Source organism: Rattus norvegicus, chromosome 9 (assembly GCF_021556685.1).
Source record: "Rattus norvegicus strain SHRSP/BbbUtx chromosome 9, alternate assembly SHRSP_T2T, whole genome shotgun sequence".
Lineage (NCBI taxonomy): Eukaryota > Metazoa > Chordata > Mammalia > Rodentia > Muridae > Rattus > Rattus norvegicus.
The window spans coordinates 105,422,066-105,446,716 of record NC_141542.1 but is presented as its reverse complement, the minus strand read 5'-3'; the positions used below and the strand labels follow the sequence as shown (position 1 = coordinate 105,446,716).

Here is a 24,651-nt window from a genome sequence, read left to right as displayed (position 1 = left end):
TCCCTTGCAAGAAATGAAAAATTTAAACCCTTATTTCTCTCTCGCCACAAGATTGGCACCTTTCAAACATTGAACATGTTCTGAAAAGGCTGGTGACAGTTTTAACTCAGTACCTGGATATTATGGAGAGAAGGGAAGCGTCACCTTTTGGGAATCTGCAAACTTCACTTCAGAAACATCACTGTACTGAAATGGTTGCTGCATGATGCACATGGGTGCATGTGGCTAGGCATATGTGGATAAAACACACAAAACAGTCATTCATGGTACAGTCATTCATGGGCTCATTCCTGAGTTCTAGGATGTACACACTGTGCTTTGGTGTACCATCAAAGAGAATACTCAGGACAAGCTGAACCGGAACTGAACATACGTCTCCCTCTTCTGCTAAGACTACGTGAGTCGATGCCTTATACCTTGAACAAGAATTGTCAGGTCTTAAAAAGGTTTGGAATAATGGAAAAGAACATTGCTACTTCATGGCTTTCTTCTGGAAACTACTCTTCCTTTATTTATCTATGGGAGGAGGCAAACGTGGCTAGCCGACACCTTCTGTAGTCTCCTTTTGTAGTCTCTGACTTTCAGGGATTGAACTCAGGGAGTCAGGCTTGGTGACAAGCACCTTTACTTACTGAGATATCTCTCTGGTTCGTAAAATATATTTTCATAATACTATTATCTACCTGAACAGAAAATGTGTGGGTCCTTATTCTAAATGAACTTGAACATTTAAAACTTTTGTCTGAATGCTTGACATGAGAAAAAAAAAAAAAAGACCCATTTCTTATTTTCACTGTACTTTGAAAATGTCCTGGTTCAAAAAGGAAGCCGTAGTTCATTAACTTGTTTAAAAAAAAAATCTCACACAAAAAGTGTATGTAAGAGAAGCCATTGTTAGATACACTGCTATTCCCAAACTCCATTTAATATATTTTTCAAAGGAAACTAATCCATAAAGACAGATCTAGCACCAGCCATTCATGGAGATCAAGCACACATGAGAGTCGCACACGTATGGATGGTAAACAATAGCCTCATGCATAGTCACGGGCAGATGGGAGGCGAGCACCTAAAAATACCTCGGAAATGCTCCGGGACTACCGAGTCTTCAGGCCACATCCTTTCAGATCACGGAACTCAAAGACCACGATTTCTCCTTCTCTCCAAAGGGTCCCAGCCACAATAGCAAGGTAGGAGGCAGCTTCAAAGCCGCAAAATCTCTATGAGGAATCATTTTGTTTCCCAAGACAGAATTCCAGCACTCTGCTTTTACAAGAGCCTTCTTGAAGGAGGATACTTCTCAGTGCATATGCACCTGACCCTGGGCCACTGAGGGAACAAGGCAGCCACCAAATAAGAGTCTCACAGTGGCTGAGGATGAGGAATCAGTTAGGAGATTGTTCGCCCCGGTGAATGCCTGGCCGGTCTGGGTAATTACGCCAGTCCTGGTAGCTGATGGGACCTGGCTGGGGTTCAGTGGCAGCATACTTCCCCTACACTGGTACAAGGGCAAGGGGGGGCTCACTCTCGCACGTCGGCAGGGTGAATCTCTCCGTTCTCTTCACCATTGCAACCAGCATCCAACCATAGTGGGCGAAATTCCAACCTCAGCCCAGGGGGATACGTTATTGTAATATAAATCTAAATAGTAGAAAATCCCACAGTGAATTATGAATATACCTTTGGCCCCTTGATTGTATCTGTCTTGATTGACTTACTCTACTGAGTGTCACGCTGCAAGGAAGAGTCTTCTCATTTTAGGTTCAATTGAACATTACCCAGTTGTAACCCATGCGTGCTCAAAGTTAGCGGGTGCCGGACGAATGCTTCCGCTACGTGAAAGACTGTCTGTCACTTGAGGAGCTGCAGGCATCTCTGAGGGCAGGGCACGTCTCACTACAGCAAAATGTGTGGACAGGGCAGTGCTGGTGGAGTGCTTTAGTACTTAAATACTGGTGGGGTCGCCGGCCATTAGCATCTGCTCTGCAGAAATGTTCAGCACAATGGTGCTGGCCAGCCCGGATGTCTGTCTTTAAGTCTTCAGAGTGTTAGTGAACAAACCGACTAGAAGAGACACACTAAGGCAGAACTGACTTGGGGGCAGCAGGCTCTTACCTCGGAGGGTGGCTTGCCTTTACCTCTGTTACATGACCTAAGGGGGCACTCAAGGGTCCCACTGGAGGCACCACAAATTTTAAGTACTTCTAATTTTTAAGAGTCCACATTGGCCTGCTTAGAAGTCTCCTGCTGTCAGAGCTTTCTGTGAGCCACTTTCTCAGCTGCTCTCGATTTCCCTCCTGTGTGGAGGGGTGGTTGACAGCACCGTGGGCAGATCCAACTTGCATGGGGGCGGTGACTCACGATTTCCATGATCTTCTCTCCCACACTGAGGTCAGAAGATGACACAGCTTCTCTAGATGAGAGGACAGGCCTCCACCAAGTAGTCTGAGAGACTGTTAGGGACCGCCACCACTTTCTCATTTACTCTGAATGTGGGCTGGTGGCTTCTGCATCCTGGTCTATGCATCCACAGCCTTCCTGCCTGGTGGGATGACTGCTGTGAGGTTTAAGCTAAGGTAATACACAAAAGGCTTAAGAAAGTGGCCCAGCTCTTATAAATAAAGGCCCTCACTATTTCTGCCCACTGGTTCTCCCTCTCCCGCTTTATACAGCTTTCTCGGGCTAAAGGTGTTCTTCCCTACCTCCCTACCTTAGATAGCAGTTCCGACATGAGAAGCCATTAGGGGTGACTGTGAATCCATTTTTCATTTTACAGTATAAGGGGAAAAAAATCCCTTGAAATGCTGACATTTCCTACTTTTTCTCCCCTCCTCTTTTTGGTGGGGGAGGCATGTATCTGGCAAGTCAGACATTTTTATTGCAAAATGCTGTCTGGAAAAGATGCAAAGTAAAACCTGCTAAAATGCAAGGGCAGAAACCCCCCACAAAACTAAGGGGGAAAAACAAAAGGCCCCCTTCCCTTTGCTTATTGAGTTCAGAGGCATAACAGGCTGCACCCTGCAGCAAACGGGAAGCTACACTAATTTTAAAGCCATAAAACGCTCTCAAGTGCCCTGCGGGGCAGGAGGCTCTGAAGCTAGTGGCACCTAAATAAGACGCGGTTCATTTATTCCGCAGCTTAGCCTAATGTAATCATCAGCGGTTTCTTAGCCTAGAGTTGTTAACAGACGAGTAGCCGGCACGGAGGCAGCCCTCCCAGCCACCGAGGGGGCTGCAGCTAGATTGCTCTTGATTGGAAAATTCTTCAGTTTTGACAAGCACTTAATGAACATAAATCGCACCTTGATTGGTTTCCTTTCGGGGCCACGGGCACACCTGAGCAGAAGAGAAGGGCCTCGCCAGCGCCACCCTGCCCTACCTTGCGAGACCCTAGCAACGAGCGGGCAATCAGGTTATGAGCCATACAAGAAAATATTTATAAAACAGAATAATGAAATTCAATCTTTCAGAGGAAGAGGGAGAGCATTTGCTACCCCCCTCGGCCATCCTCTCCCACTGAGACCTCGGTGGTGACTGTCACCACAGGAAAACATAGGGTTTTGATTTATCTGCCTTTCTGGGGGAATTTCTGGCCACAATTTGTAACACTAAAAGGGCCCCCAAAGGGGGGGTGCAAAATGATACAAATTGGATACGAAGGATAGCCACCACTATGTGAGCTGTCATTTGGTGTATCAATGTTTCTTCTAGAAACTTAAAAGACCGGGAGCCACAGAGTGGAGAGTCTGTGTTTCCACACATGCTCTCTCTTACACACACACACACACACACACACACACACACACACACACACACACACACGCCCCTCCATTTCACTAAAACAAGCAAGAAGACTGTTTCCGTCCTCGGGAAAGAGCTCAGCTGGGCTCTCAAACATCTGTGACTGCGCGGTCTTCCTCCCTCAAGGTAACCACCCTTCACCAACATCAAGACAGCTGCAAACGAGTGAGCGCACATTTTGACCACTTGTATTTATAGAATCTGGTGTGTGTTTGATGTGCACTTGTGTTCAGATCCATGTTGCGGTATGTGTGGAGGTCAGAGGTTAGCCTCGAGTGAGTACTCCTGATCTTTCACCTTGAGAAAGTCTCCTCCTTTTCTTGATGGCATTACACCAGGTTAGTTGCTCAAGAGCTTCGGAGAATCTCCCATTTCTGCCTCCATCATACGGAAGCAGCTCTGGATTACAGATGTGGCCCACTGCACCTGGCCTTCTGTGACTTCTGAGGATGCAAATTCAGGTCCTCACACTGCACACAAAATACAAAGTGTACCTTCTCCTCAGCCTCACTCCTATTTTTAGATCTGAAATGCTGTCCCAGACCTGGGTAGCTTAAATTCTTTGGGCAGAATGAAGCTTCGACAGAGATTCTAATCACGTGTATGACAAAACCTGGGTCTCCAGCTCCAAGGAGTATTTCCACGCTCCCCCACTACGGCCTCACACCCTCAGGTTCCTTAGATCAAGAATTCACGAATGCCCTATGCTATGTCCCTGTCACAGAGCATCCATCAGACTCCACATGCTGAGGCACCTTTTCCCTTCTTGTTGATACTGGACACTGACTTGAGACTTGGACATGCCAGTCAGTCAGGCACTTTACCGGTGAGGCACTGCACCTCACTGCAACAATTATGGCCCTTCAGAGTATCACCATGCCACAGGTCTCCATCCGTGAGGCCCCAGAGTAGTCAAGGGTGGGGACAGAAAGCAGGAGAATCTAAGAGGAAGGCTGGGGAAGTTGAGCTGAATAGAGGCTGAACTTCCATTCAAAACTTCCTTTTGAAGTTCTAGGGATAAGCAGCACAGCCTTGTGAAATACTCCACATGCTGAGGCACCTTTTCTCTTCTTGTTGATACCAGGCACAGTTGAGACTTAGATATGCCACCTAGCTGAGCAGTTTACCAGTGAGTGCCTTGTCTGGTCAGGATGGCAAATTTGTTGAGTGTATTTTACTACAATTAAAGAGCAAAGTGAGGCACCCTCCAGCTCCTCTCCATTGATCACATCCATCACATCCGTTCCCCACAGAACAGAGTCTGTACAGGGTTGTGGCTTTAAAAGCACCACTGAGTGAACTCTTCCCTATGACTTCAGGAACTCTAGCCCTGGATTTAAAGGCAGGTGAAGTGGCACAGAGTTGCCCTCTTACTCTTGCCCCCTCATCCACCCACAGGCATGCATCCACCCATTCTTCCTCACTCCCCACCCACACCTGCTCCCTTAGCCTACCCGTCCAACTCCCACCACCAAACCATCTCCCTTCCCATTTACTGTCCCTCTATCCATCTGTCCATTCCACAAACCCACCTCTCACTACGCCTACTCCATCCACTCTATATCTTTACCCACCCACCAGGATGCCGCCCTCACGGCAGCGGAGAGCTGATATGGTGCTGTGATATCTGAAGCAGAGGGAAAGAATAAATAGACGAGACTCTCATGGTGAGAGAAAAAGCCAACACAGAAACGATGCTTTTCTCTTGAGAGGTGGCAGGCTGCAGATAGCTTACATCAGGGTGCTGTTGCTCTAAGGAAACCAGCCAGAAATGGGGCCTTCAAGTGACTTCTGATCTAAGAAGAGGGTTGTCTGCCTCACAACTTCACTCCGGCCCTGAGTCATGGCTGCACACCATGGTGGGACCATGTAGAAGGGGAATGGTCACTGTATAGTGTTCGGAAGCAGAGAGAGCTTCAGAAAGATGCTGGGCCCAATGTCCCCTTCAGGGACCTGCCCCCAAATGACCTAGCTTTTCTTGTTTTGTAAATTAGACCCCATTCCTTAGAAGCTCCATCTCTACCCAGTACAGTCCCAGGGCTGCAGACTACACCTCCAACATGGACACCCATGCAGAGTTGGGGACACCCAGCAGAGCATCAAAGGCCACCCGCAGTGACAACATTCATATGTCAAGGACCTTGATATGACAGCCATCATGGGCCCACAGCCAGTCAGGCGTCTTCAGGATGTTTGACAGCATTCATTTCAGGGAGAACAAGCCCAAAGATGAGCCTTCATCCCAACATGGCGGAAGCCCTGCCCCTAAGGATGCTTTCTTAAGGCCCAGAAAAGCCATATGCTCTTTTTGTTTTCTGCCATCCTCAGATACTCAAAAGTAGGATCAGTTGTGGTGTGGTCTGTCATTCAGAAGCCTCTTCCTGTCCCAAAAGAGGTGTCCCAGGCCAGAACAATACTGATTGCTGGCAGCAAGAGCACAACCTTGGGTCTTCCGTGTTATAACTACAGCACCCTAACTCTTTGTACTGTACTAGTATTTTCAGATGGCGAGACTGTGTGTGTGTGTGTGTGTGTGTGTGTACTCACTCGAGGCTAACCTCTGACCTCCACACATACCGCAACATGGATATGAACACAAGTGCACGTCAAACACACACACACACGCTCCTGCTCTTCCCACCCCACCAAGTGACTCAATTATGATCACCTGTGCGCACATGTTGTGGTCAATGATCCAAATGGTGAGGTCGGGAACCCAGGCCATCTTGGGTCAGGGGCCCTTCAAAGTCATATAACCCTGATATCCAGTCTGAGCCACACTGGGCCCCTAGGCAATGAGCAGTGCTTGTGTAAAGCACAGGCTGGGGAGATGGTGGCGAATGGTGCAGAGCCATGGCACTTACTCATGAAGAAGCAAGATGGGGTAACAAACAAATGACAACAAATACCAAAGACCAAAACAACCCACCATTTATAACATAAGTGATGCAAACTGAAGCAGTGTGTCACCAACATGAGTCACTGACTCTGCTCCTGTCCAAGATACAAGGCTTTCTGAGTGGGAACAAGAGTAAGGTCTTCTGAACCTAGGATCTTGCTGAGGCAGACGGAAGCTGTTCTGATTTCTGCATGGTGCTGGAACAGCTACCCAAGGGCTCTGAGTGTAACTGCATGTTCTCTGGGAGGTCCATGCTGGCAGATGTGGGATGTAGTGAGGAGGCATGACCAGAGATTCTGCCTCCTCTGGCCTCAAATCTCCCTGTGATAAAAAGGGCCAGTGTGCTGTACCTGCAGGGGGTGCTGTGACATGAACTGCTTCCCCAGGGACGATGTCTTTCAGAAGACCTAGTTAGGAATCATCTCAGATCCCTCCCTGGTGTACCACTCACTCGGCCTCCTGTCTGCCTGTGAAATCTGGAGCTATTAAAAATCTGCATTCTGATGACAATTTCTGATTATTGACTCAGAAAAGCACCGAAATGAAGGTTCACAGTACATGTGACCACCTCTTGCTAAAGCATGGTCTCAGCTACCTAATCTCTAATGAATCTATAGAGTAAAAGGTATCCCTCTGAGAGCCTGGTTCCAATTTTGGATATCAGGAAAGTAAAAAAGGGCTGATCTGGTTTCAAGAGGGTACCAGTGAGGAGGAGAAAGCAATCCACAGACAGGCTGGCCTGATGCACAGGGAGGGCTAGGGATAGCTGCCAGGGCCTTGCAAGGAAGGCAGAGCTGGCCCTGACTGTGGTATGCATTCTCACACAGGGTCCCCCAATGTCATGTCCTTGGTTTACAGGGCTCACTCTTACAGCCCTACTTAGGAAGTCTACTACACAGAGCCCACTCCAAGAGAGGACTGTCAGCCAAGCAAGTGGCTGTTCCCCCGACAGCCACACAAGATGAATAGGTGGCCTGCTGCGACGCAGAGCCCCGGGGCAAAGGTTCTTTCTCATTATCCCTCCATTTTCCATCACCGTGCTCCCTACGGCTCACAGTTAAGTCCACAGAGAGGGAACCTAAGGGTCTCACAACACATTGCCCTGCACCCATCCCATCAGGATCCAGCAATGAGCCTTAAATCCAGGAGAGCCTCATATACATCTTCTCCTCAGGACAGATAAATGCTTTGAGCCTTGGAGTTCTTGGAGACGAGAGATCTAAGTTTTTTTTTTTTTAAATTATGATTTTATTTCATGTTTATAAGTGTTTTGCCTGCATATGTGTCTGTGTACCATATACCCAAGGAGGCCAGAAGAAGGTGTTGGCTCCCTTAAATCTTTAATTAGAGATGGTTTTGAGCTAAGATCTTCTGGAATAACAGCCAGTGCTCTTAAAGGTAAGCCATGCCCAGCCAAGTAGATGATGATATTATTATTATTAATAATTTGGAAAGAGAAATCACAAAAGAGCAAGCCATTGAGTCAACAATTCAAGGCAGGTTTCACAGAGCCACCAGGCTCACTCTTGGTTGCTTCAGTTGTGTTTAAAAGCCTGAAGTAAAAAAAAAAAAAAAAAAAAAAAAAGTAGAGGTAATTGGTGGACTTGGCTGGTCAGTCCTGGACCAGGGCAGCAGACAGCCCACACTGCTTTATAACTTCCCTCCCTTTGCCCAGGACAGCTTGTTCACTGTGAAGACATTCATTCTAACTTCAGTTGGGCTTGCTTCCTGTTACCTAACCTGGTTCTCGGGTTCATTCACTCAGCATCAGCTGAGGAGGAAAGAGGAAGAAACTGAGTGGGTTTTGGGGAGCCCAGTTTTAGGCCCAACACGTAACTAAGTGGTCCCCTCAGAAGCGTTTGTCTCTAGTGGGCTTCTCCTTGGGTATCTGGCTGCATTAGCTTTGATTTCAGTTTGGTGGAAATTTCTGGGCCCCACACTCCAAAGGGTTGGAAGCCACCCTGAGGGCTTTATCTCCAAACTTCCTTCCAGGAAAGACAGCTGCCGGCCACACTCAATGACACAGTGCAGAACAATTATGGCTAGTGTAGGGTCTAAACGCCAGTGTCATCTTCCAACTTCTACCCAGCCCAGCCCAGCCCAGCACTGGCCTGATGCTGAACTGAGACACTTGCCCAAGACAGCCTCTGGCTTCACCATCTGGAGCCCCATGGGGCCCTGTGACTATGGTGGGCATCAGACTGGGAACCACCGGTATTTTAGGAAGCACAGAGCAGAAGGCTGTCATTATGTGATTCTTCCATGCCTCTACCGTCTCCCCTCCACATACAAAGCAAGGGGGACCAGGGCCTGCACCATCCAAGCCTTGGGAGAAACTAGAAGAGGTAGCAGAATGGGCTATGGCTAAGGTACCACTGGGCAAGAGTGTTCTCCTGGAGACAACCACCAGGCTCCCCAACAGAAACAGGAAACTGAGTAGTTTCCTTCTGGATATTCCATGGAGACACAGGTGATATGGTATAGCCTGGGCTAAATGTAGGGCAGAGAGAAGGTGAGCCACCAGCCAAATTTTATCTATTACTGTTTGCCACGTTCCAGCTTTGCTCTCTAATGCACACGAAGCACCAGAGCTAGTGACGAGAGGCCTTTGCTCTGACAGGATCTAAGGAAGAACAAGACCCAAGGCTGAGCACCCTTCCTTGTAGACTGGGCTGATGCAGGGTAGGAAGGGTCTGGGAAGGCTCATCTCTGTGTGCTCAGGGATGGAAGCTGTGGGGGGAAGAGTTGGGGAAACACAGTGCTCAGGACGACAGCTCTGGAAAAGGAATGGGCCCTGTTACCGGTGGGTCTTCAGGATCAGACACCCCATCCTTCCGCCATCGAGGCCGCCTGGAGAACCAAATCTATTCCCAAGACGAGCTTGAGACAGAGCCACACAAAGAGGTTCCTCATCCAACAAAGAATTCATCACACATGAATACAACAACTGCACCTTAGAATATACTGGAACCTATGAATACATGTAGATATGTATCTTCTACACACACACCCCCCCCACACACACACCCCCTTAGGATGGGGTCAATAACCAATATACCCAGCCATACTGAAAACACCATATGGGATGTCCAGCTGAGCCCAACCCATCTGATCCTACGCAGGACTTGCCTCAGCCGGCACTTGGGCAAACTCCTCTACAACAGGGTCTGTGCTTTACAGTCACATGCTGACCACCTTCACAGCTCGGCTGAGTGTGGAACTGAAAACAGCAGGGTGGTTGTGTTGGAATGGTTTCACGCCGACGTCCAGTCAAAACATCCTGCAAGGACCACTGTAAGCTAGACAGTGCCTACGGATTACGGTTGGGCATGGCAGGCACCCTGTTAGCACTGCAAGTCAGTCAGGGATAGGGACTGAAGCAGGTGGTCTCTCGTGTGGCTCTGGTTACTGCTCCGAGTCAAGGGGAGAAAGAGTCATAGCAGTAACAACACACAAGACAATATTGGGGTAAAAAGACATTCTAAAAAGGTGACTGTTCTTGAGTGTGCGGGGGAAAGGCCTCTTCCAAAAGGCTTTTTGGGGAGATAAATGTGCATACGGGCCCCAGGAAGCTGATATGTATGCTCACGCCAGTAATATCATATCAATCATATCAAATCATATCAAATCATATCATATCATGTCAAACTGATTACTGGTAGTCTACCTTAAAGAAACAGGTAAGGACCAAAGAGATATCAGGAGAGAGCCCATTCAGACTTACTTGTATAACAGTGGGGGAGGGAGGTCAAACCTATCCATTCATTCATCGCCCATTTTTTTATTGTGTTTGAGATATTGCTGAACCACTCAATGCAGCAGTGGTACAGTGGAACACTCTATAAACACGGAAACGCTGCCCCGTATTTGCTTTCATGGAGAAACGCATGTGACCTATCACTGGAGAGGTGAGCGGGCCACAAGATGTGCTGTCTGTGAAAGCACCAAGCCCACAGGTGCAGCGGCACCTAGGTCTGCACTCCCCGCACACACAGCAGGGAACATTTTCAACTTCCACTCAGCATGCTTATTTTAAACTTTTTTGTTAACAATTGTAACTTTTAAAGCATTTCACGTTTTAAATCCATAACAGCTCGATAGGGTGGCAAAACCCAATGACTAATTCTCAGCCTGTGCAGTTCACGGCACCAAAACAGAGTCCTACCTTAAAAGTGCTCACTGTGAACAGAGTGACTGGATGCCTGCCAGAGTAAGTCTGAGTCCACTTTCAGAAGAAGCCATGGGGGCAACGCAGGCTTAGAACACTTTCCCACCTTCCCAGCATGAAAACCCTGGTGAATGTCATCAGGCCTGGCTCTGCTCTCAGGTGTTCAGGGCTGAGCCTGAGGTAGTTCAGGCTTTCACAGATACTCTCTTGGCTTACCCCCACCATTCTCATTTAAGATGCTATTTCATAAGCAATGTGTACTGTAGTCCACTATAGCCCAGAAAGATTAACAGATTAATTAAATAGATTAATAGATTAACAGAGAGATGAAGGGGACGGGAGTCTGAGGGACTGGCTGCCTTATCTACACTCTCAGGGGTTCAATACCACTGTCCTCTTCTACCACCTTGTCTTCCTGACCACCTCTATCCCACGTACTTACATGTAAACTGGGGTGGTAGGTCAGCACACCATTGTCGCATAGGGTGACGTACTTCTTTTTCCACTCTTTGTTTAGTGACTTGCCACTTCTTTTCAGGAGCATGCCCTGTGGGGGAAGAGGACACAGATGACGGTTCTGTGTAAGTGGAGAAAGGCGTACAAGACAAAAGGATTCAGAACAATGTAAACTTTCTTGTGGATTTTAAATTCTACAGAACATTATCCTTGCTTTTAGATTTAGTTTGGGTTTTTTTTTTTTCTCTTTCATATTCAACATTATAGATGATATTTGAAATGTGAACTTTGTGATAGGCTCTCTCAGTCCGCTGTTGGTCAACAGTTGCAGTGGACATCATGGCTGCCCATCAGACGGCCCACAGAGCCGACTCACAGTGGAGTCATGGCGAGTGGGAAATGCCTAAGGGAAAAGTGTTTTTATTCTTTACTTGTTGGTCTTTGTGGCACTGGGAAGTAAACCCAGGGCCTTGCACATTCAAGGAAAATGCTCTACCAGGCCCAGCCCAGGTCCAGCCGAGGCCCAGCCCCTGCCCCAGCCCCAGCCCATCCTATCCCTGCCCCAGGAGTAATATTTTAACACAGAACCTAAATTGTCTTCTCTGATAAAAAGGCAGCAGTGATCATTTTACCATAATTTTATAAACACTATGATTTCACGTTACAATTTCTTTACAGAATTTTAATTTATTCAAACTGAAATTCCATTTGCAAACTTTAGTAACAACACTGGGTGGGTGAGCAGTGTGTAATTCACCTCGATCGATTTTTAATGAAGCCCCATTAAGATTTCTGGGAAAGCTTTCAGAATTCGAAACTAACATATTTTGGAACTCACATGTGGCCTAGCCTTCCCTGGATGGCCGCTGCGGATGTGTGCCTGGTCTAAGTGCCAACTCTCAGCACATCCTGCACCTGCTCACCAGCTTTCCTGGGTGAGGACAATGGAGGAGCAATCCTGAGTGGGGGTCAGGCCAACACTCCGGCCTTGGGCTCCCCTTCTTCTCAGCTGCAGTTTCCCTGTCAGGCTTGCTCACTCCTGTACACTCTAATTCTGTGCATGTGCAGAGAGGAAGTCTCTTGTCCATCAGTAAACTGCCGTAGTTACAACGGTGGCTGAGAAGGCACGTGCCTAACACTAGCTAAGTATGACAGTCTCCACTGCCTTCCTCATCCTGTTCTTCCCCACGAACTCTCAGCCCAGGACGGGGCAGCCTGCACAGGAGTCAATTACCAACATGGCGAGGATACTGCTCGGTTTACTCATATCATAAACAAGCTTCTAACCCTAGCCTGGGGATCTGGGATCTGTTACTGGGCTATCTGAACCACCTACAAATGGACCTCTGGAAGGCCATGGCTCTGCAAGATCTCATCATGTAAAGAAAGCACGTGGCAAAAAGTAACCCAGGGGAAAATGTTTATGCTGAAAACCTAGAGCAACACAAGTTCCCCTGTGTGGTACAAATGGACGGGACACAGTAAGTCACTTCCAGGGACACAATACTAAACCAACATCCTCTAAGCCCTCACACTCCTGCCGCAAGGGCAACTCCTGCTCTTAACCCAGAACACAAGGCCACATCCAAGTTCTTCCGTGGGCTCCCATTTTCCCATCATCCACTTCAGATGGAATTTCAACAATACAAAGGGCTGGGGGGTCAGTGCAATGTCACTGGAAGATTAGGGCTGCTACGGCAGGCTTCAGAAGGCCGTGTGTGTCCCTTACTGCTCAGGCAAGCGCCTGCAGATGTCTAACACAACTCCTTTGGGAGGCTTGTGGGCACTTTCATGAGCCAGCCCTATGCTTCTAATTATCCTTTCCCTAGTGAAGGCTACAGAGAAAAAGAGGAGAAACTGACCAGGCTGGAGGCATGTGGAGAAGACCTCACAGTTATCTGGTGAACTAAAGGAAGTGATCTATTTTTAAAAAGACTGGGGTTTTTTTTTTTTTTTTTTTTTTTTGGTTTAACATTCATTTATTTATTATTTGTGTGCCACTGTGTGTGCAGGAGCTGGGTCAGCAAACACTCTGCAAGGATCAGCTCTCTGCATTTACCACGCGGAGTCAGGGATTGAACTCAGGTTAGCAGACTTAGCGGCAGATGTCTTTACTTGCTGAACCTTGCTGGCTCCACGCTGATCAATTTTGCTGCTAGGAAAATGATGTCACGAGGACGGAACACATGAATGTTGATGCTCGTGAATAAATTATCCTGCTCCTTAGAAGACACTGCTGCCTGACACCGTTGTATTAGCTCAGCACTGTAGGAGGAGGTGGGCCTGAAGAAGACAGACTCAAGGGCCACCTCTTTCTGCCGCTCGCCTGCCTACCTTGGCCCCCACTGACTTAATAATATCTCCTTCTACCTCTGCCCTTCAAGGTTACAGGAGAGACCGAGAGCCTCAACTTTTCTGTTCACACGTCCTGCCTGTGGCCAGCAGGGCCATAAAGGTCTTCTCCTTCCATGGCCTAAACACTGGCCTTGTAGCTGGCTTCCTTGAGCATTGACCTGCTCACTCTCTTTTGTTCGCATCAACCATAGGACAGAGGCAGCAAAGGCAAGGACACAGGGTTCCTCCCTGTAGACAAGGGCAAAGCCCGCCTAACCCTGTGAAGGGGCGGGCCTCCCACTCCCACCATTCCCTAATTTTCAGCTGCAGTGACCAAAGCTGCTCTCACAACAGAAACTCTGAGTGTTTCAGCCATTGCCTGAGCCAACACCCACAGTCTGGGACCCACCACCAGCTCACCCTTCCAAAGCACAAATGCGATGGCTGGTGCCTGGCAGCCTCAGTGGGCACCTGTGACAGGGATTCCCTCTGGAGCAAAGTAAGATCACATGACTGTAAGATCACACTCTCCACAGTTCCTGAGATGCTCAGCTTAGCTAAGGAAAAGGACTGTATGGTCTTTCTTTTCAGGTCGGCCTGGAGACGCTGCTTGACTGACAAATTTCTACAGAACATGATATATTCAAGCTGGGCACCGTGGTGCATGCCTTTAATCCCAATAGGGCAGGAGAGGAAGCCAGATGTCTCTGAGTTCAAAGCCAGCCTGGCTTACATAGTGAGTTCTAGGATAATCAGGGCTAAATACTACAACTGTCTTAAAAGCAAACAAAACAAAAAGTAAACAAACAACTTATAAAAAAAATCATGCACTCAGAGAGAGAGAGAGAGAGAGAGAGAGAGAGAGAGAGAGAGAGAGAGAGAGAGAGAGAGAGAGCGCGAGCAGGGTCACCACTCTACTGGCTGAAGAAAATGCAAAAACATTCCTTAAACTGTACTGCGTCTGGCTCCAGAGGATGGGGTTCTGGTGGCTACCCTGACAGCAGGCAGGAAACATCTGAATATTTCTCAGGCAGGAAGAAAATGTGTGCATGATGAGAATGAATCTTCCTATAAGCAAATGCCAGGGATAAAGTGGACAGGGCTGAAGGAGTCACATGGCATAGGGAATCTCCGGCATGTCAGATGCCTCTGCTGTCCGGGTGCAGCAGAGAAGCAGAGGGCAGGCAAGCCCTGTCCTGTGCAGTTGTCTCCTCAGTATATGAAACGCCGGACTTGCTTCAGAAAGCTTAGCTGAAAACACTGGCAACATCTCAGGAGATGTTTTTGCACAGAACACGTATCAGTTTATCCTGTCCGGAGGATGCCTGCAGGAGGGCTTTCTGTTTGAGACCTCCAGACAAGAGTCCTGGCTTTACCAGATACTGGTTTCTTAGCGCCTAAAAGCAAATATGGAAGGACCAGAGAGATAACATAGTGCAGGAGTGTCAAGAGACAGGCAATTTAATGCTGGGCCATAGGCTGCACGAGAACTGCAGACAACACACAGAGTCACGTTCCAACACACAGCAGCAGCTTCCTTGATAGAACAGGTCTCTATAGCACACAGCCCCAGACGGCCTCAGCCTGACAGCCAGCATTGACTGGTCAACCCTGTGGCCACATCTCAGCCCCACACGGTGCTGTTACTCAAAGGTCTCACAAACACAAGCCATTGGTGGTGTGAGTATTACCAGGCCCGGAGATTCTAAAATATGAAATGCATATGGTGACCACTTTCTGGCCTGCAGACACAGAAGCAGGGCAGGTTCATGGTAGTGTGAGGCAAGACCTAAAACAAAGAGAACACAGCCACACAGAGAGGGGGATGGAAGAGGAGGCTCCTTTCATCTTGTGCATGACCAAGAATATGGCCGGTCCCAGGGTTCTCTTGCAAAGATCCAGGTTTCAACGTCTTAACGTCCTTTTTGGGTCCATGTCAACAACAGTTGTTCCCCTAAACTGTTTCCACCTTTTAAGGCCATGCTCATCTGATGGGCTCAAATCAGAGTCATCGATGAACCCCAGTTGATGATGCCCGGGCATTACAGGGTTAAAACATGTCTTTTTTTCTTCCTTCTCGAGTTCACCCAGAATGGTAATCACTGTTTCGGTCTAAAGAGCTAGAAGTGAAACCATAAAGCTCTGTACGTGCTAGGTGGGTATGTCTGCTTATGGTCCTATAAGCTCTGCGAGGACATGGAGTGGCCAGGGAGTCCCCGGGTGGACAGGGCCCGTGGTAGGCCTAGCATTCCATGATCTGCCAGCCTGAACTCTCCCATCTCTGACAACCAAGCCATATAAACAGTTCGTTTTAAACTTTCAGAGGACACAAAGCCAGAGTCCTGCCAGACAGGAGATGACAGAGGCCGGAAGGCTCCTGGCTGTCTAGACACAGGCGGGCGGCTCCCATCAGCGCGTGCAAACGGCACTTATGATTCTAAGTCTCTTTGAGTGGCTGTAACCTAGGGCAAAACTGCATGGCAGAACGTCAAGATGCATCCTTTGTCCATCTCTCAGACGACAATCTGGTACACGTGAAGACGATCCTCGTTTTAGAGGGCTCTTGCCGGCCAGCATGGACATCCATTTGAGAACACTTTCTTTCACCATTCATTTGGATATCCTAAGTTTCAGGACATACATACAGGGTTCCCAGGATGAACTAGTTTGCTCCCCGCATGTGCAATCGCTAGTCTACACAGAAGGCCAGAGTGTGCAAGCATCTGCCTGTAGAGAGCTCGAGAGCACCATGCACTGTGTAACTCCATCATCCCAGTGACTCAAGTCAACCCAGGTACAGTTGAAGCTGGTAAGGGGACCGGAGAGGTGGCTCAGCAGTTAAGATCAATTGTGTACCTTCCAGAGGACTCGAGTTTAGTTCCCAGCACCCACGTGGGGCGGCTCAGTCATCTGTACTTCCAGTTTTGGAGGATCTGACTTCCTCTTCTGGCTTCTGTCAGAACTTGCACTCACGTGCATATACCCATATATACATAAACATGATTTGAAAAGAATAGTAAGTCTTTAAAAAAAAAAAAGACTGGGCAGTTCTAGCTTTGTAGAACTCTGTGCGATTCTTCTTTGTCCTCAGCTCTGGTGTCACAAGAGATGACAAAATGACTGTTCTCTTGACCAGTCCATTCCAGGATGGATAATGCAAATTGGCATGCCTTGGTGTGGACATAGTCAGTCAGGAAGCCAGCGGGACTCAGGAACGTTAGTGGAGCTTTGTGGAAAAAGACGCAGTGTCCCCTGAGTCTGGGCAAGGGGGTCAGGCCACAGGCAGGCAGAAACTTCACCACACCCACACAACCCAAAGGCCATGTAAGATTCCATCAAGGACCTGTGCACACGGCAGATTTCACACTGAATTCTGAAAGGACTACTGGTCCCAACTATAGGGAGAAAAGGGGGCCAAGGGAGTTTCCAAGCAGAGGTATAGAAGATAGTTCCAAGTCTAAACACCCCCTGTCACAAAATAGTGTCTGGTGACAGCTTCTCCTACCAGTGGGAACCCCTAGAGGAAGACCTGGCCTTAGAGCTTAGATTAAATGCAGACAACAATGGCAGGTAAAACCAGGAACGAACGTGTGTCTTATGCAAGGTGTGGCAGTCTGATCCTTTTTTCAGACCTTGGGAAAAATTTCAACAGCATGCCAGCTGCCTTTTGTATAGAGTTGGGGCTAGGGATGGTGGACAGGTTTCTATGCCATAGAATGGACTATGCCTTCATACAACAAAGGCCAACAAGAGCTTTTTGTCTTTACTTTTTTTTTTTTTTTAAGACCATACAATCTTTAACTAAAATGCTAGAAGGTTCAGAATGAAGCCTGCTCCCTGGGCCCCGACTCTAGGCACATCAGGAAGGAAGCAGGACGAGGTGGCCACACATCAGCTAACACAGATCATTTCTTGAAAAAGAGAGAAGAAACAAGGACCCAGGACTCCCTGCGCCCAGGCAGGGTACATTAGGAACAGGTATCTGGCTGAACTTTATGACTCCCATGCACCAGCTACTGCCACCTGTGTCTGGCTCCTCTCCAACCTTTTACAATGTAGGGATCTGCTCTAATCTGTCACTGAGTCACTGCTACACGGTATGTGGGTGCAATCCAGTTCATCTCCTGAATCTCCTGCCTCAGACAGTGAGAACTGGTGGAAGGACTTCATCCAGGTGTGCCCATGCAGGGGACCACATCATGCACTTCCAGACTGAAGCTCCAAAGACTTGAGACTCTGGGGATCCTGGGATGGGCTGTGGGAGGGTACACTGAAGCCACCAAGACTTCAGAGAAGACCTGTGAAAACCCAGCCCTGGTGGTGTTCGTACCCAGATGGCCCCTGGTTCAATTTAACTAGTACTGTGGGGATCAATTGTACTTGTTCTGTTCTCAGCTTGACAGAGCCAGTCAGATCTGGCTTCAGTGCCCCTTGGGAAGTCAAGATTGTCCTGCTACAGGCAGTGGGAAGGGGACGCCCTGAGACTGCCCGAGGGGAACACTAGGTACCTGAGGGATGGCTGTATTACTGTCTTGCTGGCCTCTGCCCCCTCCAGCCCCAGAGGCACGCGTAGTGCACAGAAGAGCTCCTGCCCCCAGAACCCCAACAGTCTGATAAATAAGCCGCTGTTTTTTGTTTTTTGGTTTTTTTTTTTCTTTTTTTTTTTTTTCGGAGCTGGGGACCGAACCCAGGGCCTTGCGCTTGCTAGGCAAGCGCTCTACCACTGAGCTAAATCCCCAACAAGCTGCTGTTGTTTTAAATCACCAGGATTTGGTTCAGTTACACTGCACTGGATAGCCAAAACACCAGTTGGTGACAGAATCAGGCATTTGGGCTTCTGCTTACGGCCTGGAGGCTTTGTGACTTCCCTGGGAACCACTTCCCCAGGAGACCAAGTGTCCTGCAGCTTCTGTGCTTGTTTAAGAAATGTAAAGGCTTTTGTGACAGCTAGCAGTATTCCCTGCAAGTGGCCGGTGTTGATCTAATTGCTACATCTGATTCACTGATTCATTGCCAAGACTGTGACTCAAATGATCTACAACCAAAAATATCAGGGCCCCAGGAAGAGAGGGATGTCTCCCTTTTTGCTCAGGTGTCCTCCATACCTACACACAGCAGCAAAAAGCAGGGCAGCCTACCACACTGCAATCTCTTTATTCGCCATGCGTGTGCTTCTACTCCCAAGAGGTCATTGAAAGCCAAAAGCAATGTTAAGTGTACAAGCTTTAAATAACTTACTAAGTTAATGTAATGAATGTAAGTGAGATCTGAAATCCATCACTCACTGCTTGCTGCAGCCCCAAGCTGTGATAAAACACCACTCATAAATTTATATTAAAACTCTGCTCGATAGCAATTATTTACCAACAAAGATTTATTGACTGCATTAGAGTCTGGGGGTCTTTCCCAGTCAAATCAGCCTTTGAGTCTCAGGGGCTGGATGGCGCTGGTCTCCACTCAGACAAGGTTTGCTGTGACAAATAGGGAACAGTTGATGGCTAGGTTCCACCAGAGCAGTAGAACACCAGCTGAAACATGGCCACCCACGTAAAGACCGGATGATCAGCCAGCTCAGCCAGCCCATGTCCCTTCCTTCCAGGCAGCCTGACCATTACCTGGTTCAACACACATCTGGGCCGTGCAGCCATGTGTCTGGTTTAAGAAAACCCCCCATGAGATTTAGCAGGGACCAAAAAACGTGTCTCTGAGTATGCGCTGATGGTTTTTTCTTCCCCTTAATCAAGTGTAAAAGGTAATAGTTTGCCAGGAATGTGGGCGGTCCCCACTTATCCAAAGCCAAGGGAAGTTTATTAGATGTACTCACTGTAGAGCCCGCAGCCCAGGAGGCTGACGTGTCAAGGTGACCAGAGTGAGTCCCTGAGGGCGCACGATGAAAAACCTCTCAGAGATAATTAAAACCCAAACAAACAAAGAGTATGGTTTGAGTTCTGTGTGGTTCTAAAGCAAGCCAGTGTCATGTCTGAACTACTGGAGAAGATTCTCATTACAGGAGCTAAAGGCTTCTGTGATTTTCTACAACATCTCAGAGAAAAGTAAGCTACTTGAGCTGACATCCCAAAGACCTGGCTGCCAATCACTGAACCGCTGGATTTACAATAGATGTTCTCATTCTAATTAAGAGTTCCCTGAAACATTGTCAGTCAGCTGGCTATCACTGTGACGCGGAATCCCCAAGAGGACCAGTTTGGGAGGAAAGGTTTATTTCGGGCTCTAGTTGGATGAGCTTCATTCCAGGGTCTCTCAGCTTCGTTGCTCTGAGCCTCCAGCATTAGAGCTCATCATGATGAGAGTTCACAGTGGCCTGGTCACCTCACCAGGGTAACAAGGAAGCAGACAGATGGGGTGGCTGACTATCTCCCTGCAGGACACACACCCAATGACCCAATTTTCTCTAAATGGACCCCCTGTTTTCGCTGTTCCTCCATCTCCCTACAGTGGCACGTGTGGGTGACCAAGCCTTCTAAACATGGGACTTGGGGGACACTTATACAAATCATAGTAAATGGTGTTACAACTGGGTGTAAAAACCTGAGACAGGGGTTAGGTGTTTGGAATTCCATTACCAGAAGCCTGGCTGGCACAGGGCCTGAGCCAGGAGTGCAGTGTTTTAATGTGTCTAACATGTCCCCTGCATCCAAAGCACAAATGGTCCACCCTATTCCACCTCCTCAATGTGTATAGCTGCCTCATGCATGTGACAGTTCGTACGCTTCTAAGAAGAGGCCTGGACTTCAAGGCCTAGGAAAGGAAGGTACTGCCCCTCTGTGCAGGCCTCAGGGGGCATAGGAACCCCCCACCTCCCACCCCGCCAATCAATCATTCCTGAGCATTACTGAGTACTTATGACTGACCCAACTCTAAGGCTTTCGTGGCCTTCATCTGTTTGCACAGTAAGAAATTTAAGGGCTCTGTGATAAATTCTCCCTCTTGTCGCACTCAGAAGTGGCCAGGGCTGATCTGATGGCTGCTGGTGTGTTGCTTGCAGGTGTATGTGTACAATGTATGTGCCTACAGCACCCAGAAGTCAGAGGAGGGCACTGTCCCGGCACGTGTCCCCCCCCCCCCCCCAAGAACTGGGCATTATTGTGAGCTACCATGTGGAGGTGGGAAGCTCAATTTGGGTCCTCTGTAAGAGCAACAAGTGCTCTTAACCACGGAAGCATCTCTCCAGCCCCCGACACAGCCATCCTAACAGTCTCTTCCCAAACCCAGCACTCTCACAAAGGGTACTGGTGCTAGCTCGATATAGGGCCACGGCTGGCACACACCAGCCAGTGGGCTGAGTCTGACCTTCCGGTCTACCTGTAAATACAGTTTTATCAGAACGTGGTTGAATTCACTATATCCTATACAGAAGAGATAAGTAATTCAGCATTGATATCTGTTCTAGGTTCTTGTGATAAAACTCTTACCAAAACCAGCTCTGATTTACTTCAGCTTACAGAGTGCACTCCATCACTGAGGGGATCCACGGCAGAAACTCGGGCATGAATCTAGTGGAAGAACTGGAGTAGAGACCTCTATGGAGGAATGTTCCTTTTTGATTTGCTCAGTCCACCAGGGGCAGTACTGCTCACTGAGGGCTGAACCCTCCTACATCAAACATCAATCAAGAAAATGCCACACAGATCTGTCTGTGGACCAATCTGAAGGAAGCATTTTCATTTATATTTTTGGTTATGAGCCTTCTCTCCAGCCCAGGAAGCATTTTTCTCAATCAAGTTCCCTCTTCCTAGGAAAGTCTAGGTTTATGTCAGATTAACAGAAACAAATCCACATAGTCCCAAAGGCTATGCTACCGGTCTGCTTCCTGCTATTTTCCAGAGAGGGCTGGTTGAGACCTGTCACAGGACAGAAAAGAATGGGAAGTGTCCAGCAGCCATCTTGCTTGAGATTGTAAAACTCCATCCTTTTTCTTCTTGCTTCCTTCCCCCCTCCTAACATCCCGTCTGTCCCCTGGTATGTCCCCTGGCATCTAGATGGGGCTGCAGGGTCACAGGCTCTGGGCTTCGCAGTTTCTGTTAAACAAGCAGAGACATTCCTTAGCAACAGCCACGGCCGCCACTACCAGGTTTAGCTGTGCCCAACCTCCTGGCCCAGAAGTGGGAGTCCTGACCCTCAACTCCTCAGAATGCAAATGCCGACAGGACCTCTATGTACAGGCAATTACATTGACGTAAGGCCATCATGTGGGGCGGGGGTTCTAATGAATACAACACATTCCTTATGAGGAGATGGACATGGAACATGAAGGTGGCCAGACCAAGGGAGAGGCCCCAGGAGAAACCACTTCCCATCTTTGAACACCTGAGGTCTAGCCTCCAGAGCAGTGAAGAAAATTTATTTAAGCTTAAGCCTGGGACTGCTGCACGCTTTCTCCAAATGATCAGCACACAGGCATATGGAGGGGCGGTGCAGTGTTCCAGGGCAGGAAACGCAGTCAGCACTGAACTAGACACAGGACTAGTGTGGTGCTCCCACCACACACAAATGAGGGTTGTATGCCCTGGCTTTAGTGTCTCGCCCACAAGGAACCATATTTGCTGGTGTGACTCAGGTGTTTCATGCCAGGCCACTCTACAAGACATATATAGATTTATAGCATGTTTCCCTGTGGACTGGCTCTGCTTCCAGATTCTCATTTGCACAGGTATAGGGCCAAACCCTAACTGGCGCCTCATGGGGTGTAGGAAGAAGAGACATGGTAGAAACGCCAAATCACTGTGGATCAAGACGGCTTGTCATCCAAGGTACAACTCCTCTTAATTGGCCAGAGTCAATCAATAGCAGAAATCATTAGCTGTATACAGGGAGACAATCCCAATTACCTGGCATTCCCACATGTCCCGTGAGAGGAAAACTTCTGGAGGACCACAAAATAGGTACTCAGATGTACCTTCTGGTGGCTGATGGCCAGCAGACATAAGCTCCACCCTCTTCTAAATCAGTTCAACTTTCTGCCTAGTTTAGAGTGTTTCCATAGAAACAGCAGGGATGCCTCCAAACTGTGCTTAAAAAAAAAAAAAAAAAAGCAGGACCTGACACTGCACAAGAAGAAACCTCTCCCCCCCATGCCCAGCACAGGGCTCAGGTGGGGGAAGGGATACGGGGATTATTCTAGATCTTTAGCCGGCTCCCTGGTGACCCCCCACCCTCGTTCTGGTTAGTAATATTTCTGTCATTCTGCCAGGTTGTCGGGTACAAAGGGTTACACTTTAATTGAGCTGTCAGCATCTCCAACCATCCTGTAAAGCCCCGATTATGCACGGCGGGGTTAGTGACACACTGGTTATTGTGGATGCCCTATTTGCGAAACCCAAACCTGCACCACACACAGGTCAGCTCACCCGCTCGACCTTCCTGTCATTAGCCGCGTCTATTCCTACCTCACTGCTGAGAAAATCACACAGCACAGGCTTCAAAGCGCAGGCTGGGACTGGATTCGACCAGGAGCTAATCACCCACAAATCCAGCTCAAATGGCAACAATTGGCTAAACTGCTCCCCTCTCCAGAGCTCAGCAGTAATTTGGGATCATAAAGAAAAGAATTATTCAGCTAACTGCCCCAAAATGTATGCTTTGTGACCGACACACTTCACATTTTAATAATGATGGACAGAGGATCCAATTTAACACAGTCACCCGAATAACAAGACCAGGCACCAGGGCCATGGAGATGGGGGAGGGGGGTTGCTGTGCTCCTTCCTGAGGGGGGAAAAAAACAACCCGGCCATGAGTATTGCTGTCTCCAGGCCTGCCTAGTGCCATGGAGGCTCAGTATAACCCAAATGTGGCTGGCCGGAGAGAGGCGGAGAGGGAGAAAAAGGGATGGAGGAAAGGAGAGAGGGCACACCAGCGGAGAACTGTCATACACGTGCCCTAGGAATCAGCAAATCCATGGCAGGCCTGGCAGATCCTACTTGGACTTGGGCAGTAGAATCCCAGTGGTTGTGCTGTTTGTCTTTCCTTGTGTTCTGTCTCTCCCTGATGGAATTTTCAGCACCATGGATGCTGGTTTCTGAATTGGCACTGGGTACAGGAACCCTTTACCACCTCCCTTCCTACGACCTCCCTCCTCTCGTCCTGACCAGCCTGGAGGCCAGACCCACGAATGCCACCGGAGTCTCCATGCCTCCCGGAATTAGACTGAGGAAATTAGACTTAGTGCCTCTCTGCCCTGCTGGCCTAGGAAGCACGTGAATGCACCCGGCCAGTCCTACACAAGGCTACATACAGTCAGGCCCCTGGAACGATAGCATGAGTTCTGCAAAGATGCTAACGACTTACCAACCGCCATGGCCTTGGCACGGCAGAGAGGAAGCCTGCAAAACCAACAACAAAATCCTGCTGCTGCTGCTTTATTCCAGCCATGACCCCGGAACAGCACCAGCACTGCAGGTATCACAGGCGCACAGCGACAGCCTATCGATTCCCGTGGGAACAGTGAGTCGGCGCGCTCGGGCCCCACCTGTTCAGAGTCAAAAGCTAATGTGTCAGGTGCATTATGAGTTGATTTTTATATCTGCATAAAGCCCTCAGTGCCTGCTGCACAGGACGTGCGTTCTTTGTCCACAGTCCATGCTTTCAAATGGATAATATTCTTAGAATACGTCCCATGCTACCTTCTCCAGGTCTCTCCTCTAGCTCTGGAATTTGATGTCCGCCTGTCTCTGGGGAGCCACTGCTCATGTCTTAGAGCCTGCTGCTGTGTTCTTCGTGCTTACAACCCAGGAGGGGACAAGCTCCCCTACACAGTGTGTCTCACTGTGCCAACCCAAGGGCAGTTCCTCTTCACCGCCCTGACTCAAGTTGTTGCTTGTGCATGGCTGCAGTGCTGCCTAGTGTCTTAGTTACCCTCCCTGCTGCTGTGATAAAATATGCCAACAAGAGCACCTCACGGGAGAGGAAGGCTTTCATCTGGCTCGCAGCAAGGCTCACAGTGTAAGTGGTGGGGAAGACAGTGGTCAGAGCA

The 24,651-nt window shown here is 48.6% G+C and overlaps 1 protein-coding gene across 30 annotated transcripts in view; it reads right to left on the bottom strand.

Moving 5' to 3' along the window:
- The window catches only part of Agap1 (ArfGAP with GTPase domain, ankyrin repeat and PH domain 1), a 435,485-nt gene that overhangs the window by 155,616 nt on the left and 255,218 nt on the right, over positions 1-24,651 (bottom strand). For all 30 annotated transcript variants that reach the window (NM_001401593.1, NM_001108230.2, XM_087566482.1 and 27 more), the window contains one exon: positions 11,311-11,415. In NM_001401593.1, coding sequence (NP_001388522.1) covers positions 11,311-11,415 — 105 coding nt within the window. The remainder of the gene's footprint in view (positions 1-11,310; positions 11,416-24,651) is intronic.